Source organism: Adiantum capillus-veneris, chromosome 11 (genome assembly GCF_014529385.1).
Source record: "Adiantum capillus-veneris isolate H3 chromosome 11, ASM1452938v2, whole genome shotgun sequence".
Classification (NCBI taxonomy): domain Eukaryota; kingdom Viridiplantae; phylum Streptophyta; class Polypodiopsida; order Polypodiales; family Pteridaceae; genus Adiantum; species Adiantum capillus-veneris.
This window is the reverse complement of record NC_140941.1, coordinates 31,728,920-31,745,079: the sequence shown is the minus strand read 5'-3', so window position 1 is coordinate 31,745,079 and position 16,160 is coordinate 31,728,920. Positions and strand designations below refer to the sequence as shown.

General features: G+C 43.8%; 1 protein-coding gene across 9 annotated transcripts in view; it reads left to right on the top strand.

The window, feature by feature from the left end:
- DIS2 (Arp2/3 complex, 34 kD subunit p34-Arc) overlaps positions 1-16,160 on the top strand; it is a 140,414-nt gene that overhangs the window by 91,479 nt on the left and 32,775 nt on the right. For all 9 annotated transcript variants that reach the window (XR_015189585.1, XR_015189586.1, XR_015189587.1 and 6 more), the window contains exons 5-7: positions 3,510-3,587; positions 3,685-3,817; positions 5,260-5,351. Coding sequence is in view for 6 of the 9 variants with exons in the window: in XM_086522974.1 (XP_086379100.1) it covers positions 3,510-3,587; positions 3,685-3,817; positions 5,260-5,351 (303 nt within the window). In the remaining 3 variants the exon portion in view is untranslated. The remainder of the gene's footprint in view (positions 1-3,509; positions 3,588-3,684; positions 3,818-5,259; positions 5,352-16,160) is intronic.

The following is a 16,160-nucleotide window of genomic DNA, read 5'->3' as shown; positions in this document are numbered from 1 at the left end:
GTCTTTCTTCTAATCTCTTCATTGAGAATAGAACCTTGTACACCATCAAATGTCAAAGCAGCATTGTTGCTCAAAGAGACAATCAAAGCTTCCCAACTGTCAGGCAAAGTCATCAATAAGAAGATAGCCTTGAGCTTATCAGCAAAAGGTTGCAAACCAGAGTCTTGCAATTGACTAAAGATACATGTGAAAGCACTCAAGTGTTCAGATGCAGGACTCATCCAACTCCATGTTTACAAGCTTTCGCATAAGATGCACTTGATTCACAGGAGTTGTGTTCTCATACGTATCTGTCAATTTCTTCCAAATAGCATAAGCCGTGTCAAGACGCTTAATGTCCGTGAGCTCATCAGCAGACACCACCATCTTGATGTACGCGATTGCTTTCTTGTTAAGCCTAGCCCAATCATCTTGATGTAAGCGATTGCTTTCTTGTTAAGCCTAGCCAAATCATCATCTGACAAACTTGCAGGTTTTACTTCCAAAAGTGCATCATCGCAATCTTTCAGGAATAGGTTTCCTTGCATTCTATCTTTCCACAAGTCAAAGCCAGAGCTGTCAAACCTTTTGATTTCAAGGAGAGACTTTGACTCATTGCTTGCAGACGCATTAGAGGCCATTTCGGTGCAAAAAGACTAAAAAATTCACTACTGTATTTTTATGACAGCATGCTGAAAACTGAGATTTTAGCCTCTTATAGGCTCAATTACTCAGTGTAGAAGAGCAAGAAATGGTAACAGAGTGTTACCGACACTTTACCACAAGTGTATAGCAGTAAAGAAGGATGAATTTCAGCAGTAAAAGCTGAAATTTCAACACATAAATAGGAAATACAATCCTTGCATGAATACTCCCACTTCAGCAATATAACCAAAATGCATATGCATCAACCTCAAATTTGCAAATGGATTAAAAGCTGCTGCAAAATGTATTTTCAGCAATACATCAACTCAATGGCGAGCATCTTGCATGTAAAATACATAAATGTACGCCACATAAGATTTCTGATGCATATAAACCTGCATTTTCACGTAATTTCTTGAAAAACTCAAGAATAAACCTCAAATTCTCTGCTCAAACTGTCCACAAATTGCAATACATGCACAAATGTCTGCAAAGTAGTGAAATTTCAGCAAAAGCCCCAAATTTTGACGGTCTAATTTCTGAAATTTCTGCAATTTCAGCAAAAGCCCCAATTTTTCCTCAACCCATAAGTGCAATTTCCACTTGTAAAGCATCAAAATGTTGTGAAGCTGCTGAAATTTCAGCAACCTGTAAAATCCCCCTTTCTTCTGTGATTGACTTTTCCTGTTAATCCCTGTTGGATTGCGAAACAGGACCCTCACAGTTGCAAAGCTTCATCAAGAAGCTGTGGGCTGTAGTGAGAGGAGAGAGAAAGAGCATACGACTAAAAATCATAGAGAGAGGGTGGGCTGAAATCGAAGAGAGAAAACGCCTGTTGTTTGCTTCCCGGCCCGGAGACGTACGCACAGCTACGCCTTGATACCGGTTTGAAGGGAGCGAGAGCAGCAGGTGAGGTAGTGTTGGTGTTTTCCTGCAGACGAGAGAGAGAGAGAGAGAGAGAGAGAGAGAGAGAGAGAGAGAGAGAGAGAGAGAGAGAGAGAGAGAGACGTACGTAGATGGGGGTAGCGTGTTCAATTGTCACACGCCTTATTTTTTGATGTTATATGGGTACAAGTATAAGGGTCACTTTAAGTGACCCTAGGGGTGGTTCACACCCAAAGAATAAAATATATACAAGGGTGGCCAAAGGGCCTTTAGACCCAACAATGGATGGGTTTAGTGGGTACAACCAAGAGGCAATTCACCTTGATTACCTGCTAAAAACGGCCTTTCTTACACCATGTGGCACTTACATCTCTAAAAGATGGCTTTTGAGCTCAAAAATGCTCCTCCGTCCTTCAATCAAGTAGTACATGTTGGCTTTAGTCCTCTTTTACACAAATTTCTCAAGATAATCTTGGATATCTTTTCCAACTTGGGGCTTAATATTCCACTCCAATGAAAAATTTGGGGAATGCATTGTGCAACTAGCGGAGATCTTTAACTAGTGCTGGGTAGCCTGTACCACAAACATGCTACTTCCTAGTCATTTAGGGTACTCTTTTGGTATGTAGTCTCTGCATAGGGACTAGCCCCGGGTCTTGACAAGATAATTGCTATAATGCGTTTGCATGCACCTCTCAATCCAAAGGGAGTATACACAAGAAGTTTTGGATAAATTCTCACAATAATTCCCACATTGTGACTTACCTCAACATCATGAGCTTCTGCGAGGGAGGCACCGTATACCTAGCTAGGTATGCGGTGCCTCTCGAGCAGAAGCTCATGATGTTATGCATTGTATGAAAAACACTGAAAAAGACTCTGTTTTCCTACATGAGAAAATTTCTAAATCTTCTTGTGATAGAGCTTTGTCGGTCAAGTAAGGTACTATGGTCCTTTCTTAAGGATGTACGCGAATATAGCTCGTCCTCTCACTAGGCTTACAAGTTTGTCAACTCACTTCCAAAAGAGAAGCTGAAGCCTTTGCGTATCTCAAACAGCCTCTATAGATGGGGGGGCCGGCGGTCCCCTGCCCCCAATCGTACCTAGCTAGGTATGCGGTGCCTCTCGAGCAGAAGCTCATGATGTTATGCATTGTATGAAAAACACTGAAAAAGACTCTGGTTTCCTACATGAGAAAATTTCTAAATCTTCTTGTGATAGAGCTTTGTCGGTCAAGTAAGGTACTATGGTCGTTTCTTAAGGATGTACGCGAATATAGCTCGTCCTCTCACTAGGCTTACAAGTTTGTCAACTCACTTCCAAAACAGAAGCTGAAGCCTTTGCGTATCTCAAACAGCCTCTATAGATGCTCGCATCTTGGTGGTATTAGATTGGTCCACGGACCGTCCAATTTACTTCACAAAATAACGCAAAACTACAGCACTACTGAGTGCGAAGGTTTGGCCACAGTCTATGCACTCCATTAGACCAGGCACTACCTGCTGGTAATTCACTTCAGCGTCATCAGTGACCACCATGCCCTTGCGTACTTACTGTGCAAGCCACAGGTTTCAAGTAGGTGTGAAAGTTTAAGCAGTAGAAGTAGGAGAAAATCACCATGCAAGAGGAATTCAGCTGCTGAAAAGGGAGAGCATCTTTCTGAGATTGGCCCGTTGGGGAAGACATGAAGTATGAAGAAGCCAATCAAATATGGATGGATGTGGCGAAAAAGAAGAGGGAAGAAGTGTAAAAATATGTTATATTTCATGTTATTAAAGCTTGACCAAGTTATTCACATGAGCAACTTCTCCTTTCCGTCAAATTGGAATTATTGGCATGGTTTAAGCTTTCACAATCTCTGGAGCTTATGTTAGAAAAACTTTTCAAAATTTTACCAGTTCTTGGGAGTTAGATAGCTGTTAAAAAAACTACGTTAAAGTTCTATGGCACAATATTAAAATCATTTTTCTGCCAATTGATGACAATCGCTTGTGTGCCAGCCAGACAAGGTGACCATTGTCTTTCCCATGCGCTTTAAGGATAGCAATGATAGTGTTCTTGCAACATCTTTTCTGCAAGTAAGCCTTTTCAATCATAACATAACTAAGGTTAACGCCCTTGGCATTTTGATATGAAAACACCACAGTTTTTTATGTGGCAAATGTTGACAATTAGGAATTCATGGAGGCTAGGCGTGCTGGTGGACTTAACACTGCCCCTGCTTGCCAATGGTCACCTCATCCTCCTATAGAACTGAAGGGTGCTCCTGCCCATGCATTGGATGCCAATTCAGGGTTTGTCTCATTTGGTAATTTTCTTGCAATAATGCATCACATGTCACAATTCATCTTTTTACTTCTGCAACTTTGCTAATGCTTAAAGTACTGAGACCGAAATGAAAGCTAGGTGCGTAGAAATAACTAGATGAAACTATCATGCCATTGTCCCAAATTTTGGCCTACACTTTTTTGCTTTGGTGGTAGGTTGCCTTTAGTTTCCCTTGCTCCTTGCCGAGCAGGCCATTACCAGCTACTAGTTATTATATTGCGTGTTTTGTACATTGGTCGCTCCCTTTCTCCTTTTGTGCAGTATGAGCGTCTTAGAGTAACTGCTTGATCTTGCTAAGAGCCGACTCAACGGTTCGAGACCCACTCAAAGTCATTGTTAAACGTCATCCATCTTTTAACTAACATAAAACTGGGGGTTCCTGACATGCTTGAAATATTTTGTTTGCTGGGCAACTTGTTGAATCAGGGAGTTATGAAATGTAGCTCAGTGAAGTTTGTGAGAAGGTAAATGACACGCTAAACAAGGTGGCCGTGCGGAATGTTGTCAATATTCCAGCTATAGCACACCTGCATGTATGAAATAAAAGTAGATAGTTACAGGCCTTGATCTAGGTGCTCAGAAGATACTTAGGACCTTGTTTCTGGAGGTTATGAGACATGGAACTTGATGGCTAGGTGGTGACTAATGATTTTCATAAATGGCTTTTCAACAGCTGAACAAGACATCATCATTTAGGCGCATGTTGAGAGTTCTTACTAAGTGTATGTTGAGAGGTCGGTTCTCCTTCCCAGGCTGCTACAATGGAACTCCATTGGGCAAGAGGAGTATGCCTTTCTTAGAGATTTGGATGCTTTTTGGGGACTCCAGGTACTGAATGCATTATCTTTCGGAAATTGCCCACTCGTGTCGGACTAGGCTGTACAGAGGTAGATGATAGAGACTTAGTGCTATGGGTTTGGCCCATGCACTTAGGATGCAGGGAGGGTATCTTTGGCTGCATTCATGACAACAGGTTTCGAAGCTGTAGAGAGATCTTTAACACCTTGGCCAATATCCTAGGGTAATGTGTATCCATTGTTCTTCATGCAAATCTTTGCAAGGTACCGACATGTTCTTGAAGAGACTATCCTTACTCTACCTTGTACTGTCTCTTCTAGCACAAGGGGAGCACTTTACAGATAGAACTGCATCTCTTTTTTCAGATCAGGAACGACACTCTTAAATGGGTGCATTGCCCTCTAAGATTGCCTTCATGTAACATTTTTATCCTCACTCGTTTGATGTTCTGCATCTGTTTCTATCATTTGCGCGTGGTTTTCCTAGAAATGGTAGCCCTTTTTCCTCTTCAATAAATTGAAAAAACTATGAGCAGCAGCTTAATTCTTTGGTATTTGAGCAGTTTCATTAACAGTATTTTTGCAATTGCAGCTTGAAGCAATACTTCTTGGCTTTTTTTTGTAGTGATACTTCCAAGACATGTGGAGGGTGAGAAGCTAGACACGACCGTGTGGAGTCTATGTACATTCCACGCATATGTGAGCTATCATGTCAAGGTAAGAATATTATGTCTTTATGCAGGTGATATGTGGATGGGTGAGAGAGTCTGAAAATCATCCCATGCTTTGTCTACAGCAAAATAAATAAAGTTCGATTGATTAGCTCTTAGTCAAAGTATTTATTGAGACATTCTTGCATGCTCTTAACTAAAAAGACTTCCTTTGAACATATTACATCGCCCCATATTTTGAAAAAGGTCGATTAATTAGCTCTTAGTCAAAGTATTTATTGAGACATTCTTGTATGCTCTTAGCTACAAAGACTTGCCTTTGAACATATAACATCCATGTCCAGACTCCACAGTCCCATATTTTGAAAAAGGTTTCAAATTTACTGGCTCTTTGATACCGAGAACATTCAAAATGACTTGAGATTTGTGCCTAGATAACGAAAATGCCTCTTCTTCTCCTCTGCCTTTCCTCCATGCACATGCACTATCCTGCAGGTGCATGCTGCTACCATATGACCAGGTCTCCCACAAGAAAAACAATGTCCAGGAATCCTCTGAAGAAGACTCTCTGCCATATATCTCCCCCATGAATAGTAGGAAGAGGGATAAACAGAGTTGGATCTTGCACCTCATGAGACAGTCACAGGTAGAGTGCATACACCAGAGGGTCTATCAAAAATTGTTCACTCTACCATTGGAGTGAAAAAGGGATGTCCACTTTCTCCTACTCTCTTTCTGTATTCCCCATGAATAGTAGGAAGATAGAAAGATGAACTTGAAGCTGCACCCGCACGTAACAAGGCCACCTCAGCAACTACAGGATCACCTCTTCTTGCCGACACGTGTGGGAGCAGCCATGTGTGGGAGAAATCTCACAGGATAGAATCTGGAGTTTTTTGGCGACGCTTCAAGCGTCAAGTAATGCATAGAACCAAGAAATTACGCGATTGGCTATCAAGTGCCAAGCGCTAGAAAGCAGGAACACATAGTTGGAACAGACTGTGGAGGAATGGGCAAAGAGGATTACAGCTCTCGAGACGAGCATGGAGACACGCCCATGCGTGGAAACACCAAAGACATGGGCTGCAGTAGTAGCATATGCTCTCCTAACTGGAGTTATGTTTGCGTCCCATGCTGAGGGTGTTGATGTAATTGTAGACAATGTGGTTATATGGTGTTGGGCAAAAGGAAAAGTGGGACACCTCTATAGCAACATAGCCCAAGAGCGCTCAAACTTCAACCTCAGCACTAAAAAGTATGCCAAAACCACTCTTAGTAAACCCCAATTAAAATGCCTATGCTCCCTTGGGAATTTACTATTACACGTCCACCCAAAGGACCATAGCACATAGGAGCAAAACTCTGTCAAAGCACGGATTTCCAGCACTCGCCGACCAATGCATATGAAGACAAGGGCTTCCCCTATCACAATTGAACATCACAAACCCACAATTTCAACATCAACTCCACAATTCATCGATACATGCCCTCCCAATTTGTCTGCACACAATTTGCCACTAGGCTGCCATAGCCATAACCCTGCAGAGAACTAGTCGTAACCTGAAGAGCACAACTCTACTTGGGGCACTTTAAAGCTTGAGAGAAATCTTGAAAAATGACTAGCGAGAAAGCTGAAGATGGCCAAAATTGAATCTACACACTGTTACATGCAAAATTGGCTTGAACAGAGAGCTGTCCGGGCACGACTACACATAGAGAAGGCAAGGCGAGGCAAAAAATTGCGTCAAAAACCATCAAGGAGGCACAATGAGCTAAAACCTGCAAATTTTCCAAACTTTTGGGTGAACTTTTTAAAGTTTGTACATGAGTTTTAGTTATATACAAGTCTCACTTCCAAAAACTCACTTATGGGTACTTAGAGTAACCTGACAACTATCGCTATGTTAGTGACTTGCCATACATGTACATGTGCTTACAAAATCAATCATAAAATCCAAAAGAATATGTCCAAATACTCATATGAAAGTTTATCTCAAATCTATATGTACAATTTTTACAAAAAACGGGGTTCTCAAAGTGCGCGCAACATAGTTTGCCAACGCCCAGTCTACTAGAGCATTCATGCTCAGCAGTAGCATAAACATGTTGTCCACCCGGATCAAAAGGCCATACAACATAAGCACAAAATGCATGAAGAAACACCAGCCATATCAATTCTCTCACTCCCAATATCAAAGCATAAATCATATGTAGAATCCAAATCCTCGTTAAGCATAAAGTACTCTTAATAGATACTACATAGAGACACCCTTTGATTACTATAGCATGCGAGGAATCCTTCAACATCTCATCCAAAATGTGCTCAACTTTTAACTCAACCATTTTCATATCCTCTTGCATATTCATCTCATTATCGCCATGCTTGGCTAAGCATCCATCCACCAATTCAACCACAACATACTTGATAGGTAAGCCACCCTTCATACATAACTTAGGCTCCGTAACAAGAGGATCAAGCAAGGTAGCATCAACCATATTCACATGAGGCATAGAAAGAGAATCTCCATCATTTTCCATATCCAATAAAATCTCAATAATCTCTTTATCAATCAAGGGATGGCCACATACATCAATGCAATCACAAGAGTCCTCATGGACAGTCTCCTCATTAATAAGGTCCACAACATGCTCAATAACATCATCATTCAATGGAAAAGACTCAACAATAGGAGTGGTGCAGTGAGAGAGAGGAGTGCTGGGAGCTCATCAGCGGCCTAGCTCTCTGGTTCATCTGGCGGGCCCGTTGTTTCCGCATCTTTGAGGCTCGCCCTGTGCCACCAGCAGAGACTGTTCGTGACTTTTGGCTAGAGCTGATCCATACTCTCAGAGGACAGCTTGAGGGACTACAGGGCAGCTCCGACCGCATGCGGGAGCGCCGCGAGGATTTCCTTCGACTCTGGCGCCCTGGGCCTTTCTACACCATGGTCCAGGGGGTGCTCACATGGCACTACTGTCCACCTGTGTGGCTCTTCCCTCCTCCCATCTCTTGATTTAGCCCCATTGTATATATGCTGTTTTTTCATTGGGATAGTCTCTCCATCATGCTTGTTGTAGCCCTCTCTAGCAGAGGTGGATGTAGCCCTATGGGCAGTTTTCATTAACTAATAGAAGGATCTTTTTCTCGGAAAAAAAAAAAGACTCGACAATAGCATGCATTTGAGAGATCTCTTCGTTCACATCATTCACCTCTATATAAGTATCCTCATTGACTTGCAAATCATTCTCAACTACTTCACATAAAGGAGAGGAATACCAAACACCCACTTTCACATCACCCACATTCTCATCTTTCACATTGGACACATCAATAATGGTATCTACAACTTGATTCTCATCATGATCATTCTTTAAGACTTCACTAATTGCATCCTTTTCCTTCTCATTAACTTTCACATTGGTAGAAACGAGTCTTACTGTAGCCCAAGCGAGATCTCTTGAGCGAACTAAAACCCGAGCAAATATCTAAATAGCATGTATATCCACCAGGGACAAGCATTTATCTCCCAAGCAGTGACAAAATGTATGGAAGCACACTACATGTATGTGACGAGAAAAAAAGATAACGAAGAAAATTAGAATCACATTGTGGAATAGCAAGGATATAGCATGTCAATGAAACCTATGAAAGAGGTAGCTGCAACTCATTAGGCATGAACATGACCTTGTGACATGTCTTATATCCACTAGGGGAAAGCATTTATCTCCGAAGCAGTGAGAGAATGCATGGAAGAACAATACATATATGTGTCCACTATGGTTGTCAATGTCTAGTACTGTCTTGCAAGGAAAGGAATAGATTACAGCAAACTCTTGGACACCAAGATTGACATGAGAGAGAACGACACCATGAATGGGCATTGTCCTACTACTATTTTACCGTATTTCTAAAGCATGGAGCTATTGGTGCATTTATGCTTGTCATTATACTATGAGTTGACCCACACAATGATGCATGGGGCTAGAGATATCTAACAACCCCCTTCTTTTGTGCATGTCGAGTATTTATAAGATAGACATTATATTTTTCGTGAAGTGTGGCACTCTATGGCAAGTAACTTGTAAGCATATTTGAGGCCTCTAGATTTGTATTGCCCAAAGAACCTAAACTTAGGAACTTGGGATGTCACGTGCGCACTTCACTTGCGCCATGTGGACACACTTCTGTCATAGTCTAGCATGAGTCTTAGCTTAGGACTGAGCATGGCACCTTTGTGAGCCTCTAGTACGACGTGCATGTCCAGGGCCAGTCACACTTGCATACCCTCTCTTGCACAAGAACAATCATTTCATCATGCAGGCATTTTACCACGCGAACCACCTCTTATAAGTCATTTTATTAAAAGTGACTTTTGGAATTCTTTTTGTAAGTTTGTTGGAAAAGTAGGTAGGGCAAATTGCTAAAGATCTATAAAAGAAACCCATTGGGCACTCATTAGAAGTAGAAGAAGTAGGGACACAAGCAGGCAGGCAACACCTCAACAGGAGCCCTAGAGTTTTCACATCTAGCATCATCGCCAGGAGTTCCCAGAGCCTAGCGTTTTTGCAACAGGTAGTCACCGCAAGCAGATCCTCATGCACAGCGTTTTCAGCATTAGCTTCATCGCCGGCCAAGTTGCAAACATCAGCGTTTTCAGCCCTTGTCATCGCCAAAGGAACCCCCATACCTAGCGTTTTTGATCCTAGCAAAAGCAGTCCGAGTTTCTAGCCTTTGGACAATTTCAGCAGGCGATTTTCAGCCATCAAAGACCGTCAGTTTTCAGCCTAAGACTTGCAGATTTTCAGCGACAAAGATCGGCAGAAAGCAGCCGCGAAACCAGCGTTTTGGATTTGCGGCAGATTTCAGCCCATAGCATTTTTGGACAGCAAATAAAAGATTGCAGATTTCAGCCCTTAGGTCGGCCTCGTCATCTCCGTCGTCGTCGTCGACATAGCCTAGACTTGCATCAGTCACATGCATTCCCATTGTACCAGTTTGTGCAATCAATAGTAGACGACTCTCGCCGACGAGGGTGAGGCCTTGGGAGGAGAGTTTTACAACGTCTCTGGTGTCGTATTTCTCTTCTCTCTCTCTCTCTCTCAATCTCATACACTTGCACGCACAGTGTCCATTCACTTTGTTTGTGATCATAGCATTCTCTCATTAAGAAGAAGGCTCTCCCTTCTATAAAAACAAAAGGAACCTTGAGCACAGTTCGGAGCACTCATCTTGAGCAAAGTTCAAACATTCATTCCGTTGCACGTGACATTGGTATCAGAGCTCTGTACGTGCTTTGGCTTCGCGAACTCAAGGAAAGAACCATCAAGAACCTAAAGAACAACCTCAAGAACCAAGAATCCCAAGGAACCCAAGAAGAACCATCGAGCCCAAATACCCAAGGAACCTCTTCCAAATTTTTTTCCCTGAAGAATCTTTGAGTCCCGACCATGGATTTACCAGATTCCATCTTCATTGCCATGTCTTCGAAACAAGATCGACATCGGATACACGAGAACCCAGATCTTGAGTACCAAGATCTCCTAGCTTTGTATGCGGATATGGAAGGAGTTGGGAGACAAGATCCCTAACCTCTTCATTCGCATTCGCATTCGCATGTAGCGTGCATCCATTACCCTCGTCATTGAACTTTGCAAAGGACTCTGGAACCACACCTCAGTCCATCAGCACCGGTAATGTTTTCACCACAGTCAGTGTTCAGGGAACAGCTCTTGCTACAGCAGGCAGAGTCAACACTATCTGGTATAGAGCCCAGGCTGATATTCGGCTATCGTAGTAAGGTTGGATAGTGACCCTTACACGGTGTTTGTATCGCCAACAGTACCCACAGCACCCACAGCACCCGCAATACCTTCAGACTCTGGTTTCGGAGGAATCGCATTGGTTTGTGCATCCACGGTATCAGGAGCATTCATCAGTCAGCATGAGAAGTATAGAAAGAAGTTCGGCAGCTGTGCCTCACTATTAACAGTGGGGATGTCACGTGCGCACTTCACTTGCGCCACGTGGACACGCTTCTGCCATAGTCTAGCATGAGTCTTAGCTTAGGACTGAGCCTCGCACCTTTGTGAGCCTCTAGTAGGACGTGCATGTCCAGGCCAGTCACACTTGCATACCCTCTCTTGCACAAGAACAGTCATTTTATCATGCAGACATTTTACCGCGCGAACCACCTCTTATAAGTCATTTTATTAAAAGTGACTTTTGGAATTCTTTTTGTAAGTTTGTTGGAAAAGTAGGTAGGGCAAATTGCTAAAGATCTATAAAAGAAACCCGTTGGGCACTCATTAGAAGTAGAAGAAGCACGGACACAAGGAGGCAGGCACCCAGCAGTCAGGCAACACCTCAGCAGGAGCCCTAGCGTTTTCACATCTAGCATCATCGCTAGGAGTTCCCACAGCCTAGCGTTTTTGCAACAGGTAGTCACCGCAAGCAGATCCTCATGCACAGCGTTTTCAGCATTAGCTTCATCGTCGGCGAAGCTGCAAACATCAGTGGTTTCAGCCCTTGTCATCACCAAAGGAACCCCCATGCCTAGCGTTTTTGATCCCAGCAAAAGCAGTCCCAGTTTCCAGCCTTTGGACAATTTCAGCAGGCGATTTTGAGCCATCAAAGACCATCAGTTTTCAGCCTAAGACCTGCAGATTTTCAGCGACAAAGATCGGCAGAAAGCAGCCCCGAAACCAGCGTTTTGGACTTGCGGCAGATTTCAGCCCATAGCATTTTTGGACAGCAGATAAAAGATTGCAGATTTCAGCCCTTAGGTCGGCCCCGTCATCTCCGTTGTCGTCGTCGACATAGCCTAGACTTGCATCAGTCACATGCATTCCCATTGTACCAGTTTGTGCAATCAATAGTAGACGACTCTCGCCTACGAGAGTGGGGCCTTCGGAGGAGGGTTTTACAACATCTCTGGTGTCGTATTTCTCTTCTCTCTCTCTCTCTCAGTCTCATACACTTGCACGCACAGTGTCCATTCACTTTGTTTGTGATCATAGCATTCTCTCATTAAGAACGGAAGGCTCTCCTTTCCATAAGAACAAAAGGAACCTTGAGCACAGTTCGGAGCACTCATCTCGAGCAAAGTTCAAGCATTCATTCCGCTGCACCTAACATGGGCTTATTTGTAATATTTATGTAAAACTTGGGCTTTCTCATGTTATGTGTTTTATGTGCAACACTGCAACAATGCAATGTTGTGTGAAACTTTTAAATAATCTACAGATTGAGAGAGAAATGTTGACAAAAAAGGGGGGCTAAGAGCTGTCTCTAGCCCCTTGCACAAACATGAGGAAAAGCAGTCTCTAGCTCGGAGCTTGTCTTAAAGAAAACCAGTAAAAGTTTGAAATTTTTAGTACCATCAAATGCCTTAAAATTTCAGTATAAATACCATCAAATTCTTAAAATTTGACTTATGAATCGGATGAAATATCAAGTTTTCCCATTATGTGTCTTTATTTTCTTTTGTTTAGGAAGGAGATGCAAACACCTTATGTAGAGAGGTAACTTATCCCACAACTGTCAATGTGTGAGCCTCACAATCATTGCTATTGCACTCTGCAATGTGGCTCAGTCTCAATGTCGCGCAAGGTCTGGGCTTCACAGGCATCGTTATTGCGCTATTTCTCTGTAATGGTCCTGTACATGGTCTCTAGCTCCGGGTGTTGATCATGCAGCTGAACATCACTGCGTGTGACCACTTTGGAGGTTCACTATTGCAAGCATTTATTGAAATTATTTACTTTTACAACTTGAAATAAAACAAAGCCTTAGTTAGCCTCAGTTACACCACACTTCTAATTGTTATGGTAATACTCTGAGATGGCCCGAGTGGTTGGTTCCTTTGGTTGGTTGGTGGACACGCTTAATTTAAATCCTCAAGAAAGTTGGCTCCTTTGGAGTAGGGAAGTAAATTAAACAGCATCATTGCAAACCATGACATTCAAACGCATGCCAGAGTTCTTGAAATTGGTGAGAAACTGACGCAATGATGCTAAATCCAAATGCATAACAATGTAGCTCCCTTGAGGCAGACCAACTGATCCGGCAACTTTTTTCGGCCTTCAAAAGGTCTGGGCAGGCCATGATAACATACCATTCCCCTGACTCTATCAAAACCTTTGTTGTGCAAGTTCAAGGCTAGAGGAAGCACCCATAATAATACAATACGACTTTATTAGTCATGGTTTTCTTGCCATCAGCTGGATTTAGAGTCTCAACTGGAGCAACCACTGTATTAGCTCTTATGGAGGTGGCTACAGCATGACTCTTGGGACACCTTGTTTGTCAGAGTGTGCAGCGGAAGGTGAGAGAGAGAAAGAGACAATGGCACGAGAGAGAGAGAGAGAGAGAGAGAGAGAGAGAGAGAGAGAGAGAGAGAGAGAGAGAGAGAGAGAGAGAGAGAGAGAGAGAGAGAGAGAGAGAGAGAGAGAAGAGACATGACAGGAGACAGATGGTGGAAAGGTTGGTAGCTCAATAACTCCATATGGCAAACTCTACATGATGATGAGACAAGACAATGAGAAAGAGGGTGTCCCCCCTCCTATATGTAGGAGAATAGGGGCTGGTCGGGCAATAATCCTCAATATAGCCCAATGACCCTCCCATATAAATGGGGGAATATGTAACCAAAACAGGTCTAAAGTGGGAAATGTGATGAACAACCCTAAGTGTGCCTGAGATCCCTGTCTAGTAGGTGTACGGGTGGCCAACCCACAACCAGAGGGCCAGTGCACGTGATGTGGTGAGGAGCCTGTAGACACTGTGCGAAGCATCTAGAGATGAAGAATCTAACACCCCCCCTCAACAACAGATGTGGAGAAGCTGTCAAGGAGAATGCAACACGCCTAGTAAATCTGGAGAAGATGTAAATCTCGGGAGAAAAGGATGAGGAGCGCCAACCAAACAACACGACAATCCGTACAACACCAATGTGATGATGACCAAGGGTGAGGAAACTTCGATCAAGTCGCACAAGGAAGCTGATGGAGTGGCAAGCTAGGGATTTATGAGGAAGTAACCTAAGATGAGTGTCCAATAGCCCATCGGTGATGATCACCACTGTGATGGAGGAACCCAGTGTAGCAGTAGGAGACAAGACATGGGGACCCCCCGAAGAGGAACACTCTTACCACGAGGAGAGGAAACTGCCGAGGTGGGAAACCCATCCAAGTCAAAGAAGCTCTAGCAGAAGAGGGAGGAAGAGCAGGACGAAGAGGCTCAATAGGAAAGGCATCGTCAACCATAGTAGACAAGATGACAAGATAAGCAATCCATCCATATATAGAGACCGCAATATCTGCAATCTTCCGGGAGAAGAGTCGTCTTGAGGGTATATATTAGCTGCAATATGATCTGTCGTTGCATGGCAGACACACGATATCGGACAAAAGAGTCGGAGGAGGTCCTGGGGAATGTCAACCTGTGGAAGCACATCCACTACCGGGGTCTGGACAAAATATCCAAGAGAGTCTGCAAGTTTAAGTCATGAAGACACGCGAGATAGGAGAACTCCCCCCCTAGGAAGGTAATGGAATGTGGTGAGGTAAAGGACGGCTGAGAGGATGCATCGGAATGAATGACTGGTGTTGTACAAGTCATAGCCTCGGAGTAGACCAGCAAAGCAAGGATCATCCAGGAGGTCTTCACCGTGTAAGTAGTGCATAGGTACCTCCAAACTGCAAGTGGAGGAGCCACAGGACCAAGCAGAAGCAAGGAAGAGGCTCTACCAAAGTAGAGGCAGGGCAAAAGAGCCACCATGGAGCAGTGTGCCAAAAGAGACCCTGCAGGCATCCAAATGCCAAAGGCTACTCACATCTAGTAGAACATGTCCAAAAGAAGTGTCTGACGTGCCAAGAGGCACGGGTCTATCATACAGAGAACCAATGAAGGAGGTGGATAGGGCAATCCCAAATAGAGAGACAACAGTCGAGGGAGAGGGAGGGAGGGTTACTGAGGGAGAAGTAGCAGTGGAAAATACAAGCCACGTCCACATAACTACATGTACCAATCCAATCCCTTTCATCTTCTTGAGGGCAAGAGAACCTTGAGGAGGGAAGATCTGCAATGTCGAGGGAGATCCGTCCGTTGTGCCAAAACCTATATCTGAGTCCACGTCTCAATGTCGAAGGAGGAGCAAAGTTGAGAAGAGGATCTGAATAACCGCACCCGACAGAAAGCCAAATGACCGCGAAGTAGGGTGTAAGTGACGGGAGAGGCAAGGGAAACCCGAAGGGATGCTGAAGGGGTAGAGTAGAGGTGCTGTTCAAAACCTGAAAACGCAGCAAAAGGGAGCTGGAAACACCGTCGAGAACATAGGGGTTTGAGCAAAAACGCCAGGTGATGAACACGGGATGCCGAGGTTGGTAAGGTGAGGGCTGTAAATGCTCCAAAACAGGCTGAAAATCAGCAAGTAGTTGATCGTGAAGTCGTCGACAAAGTCACATGAGGGTTCAACTTCCAAGCGGGAAGACCAAGGGGCAAGGAGCAGGGCTCCGACTGTCCAAGATCAGCAAGTAGAGGCTGAAATGAAAAACTCTGGTCAAGCTGTTGATGTCCTGCCCAAAACTGCTGGCTGCCCTTCTGCAACAGAAAACGCAAGGGCAAAAGCTGGCTGAAAAACGTTGAGGCAAAGGAGGAAACGCGGAGCCAAAAGGGGCTGCCCTCCTGCAAAAACGCCAGTGCAATTGGCTGCTGTCCTGCCCAAAAACGCAAAATCATAGGGCTGAAAAAGGCAGATCAGTGGCTGCCTTCCTGGCTGAAAAGCGCTGATGCAAGGGGCTGAAAATGTAAGGTCAACACGCTGCCCTCCTGCAAAAACTCTGATCCAGATCTGGCTGA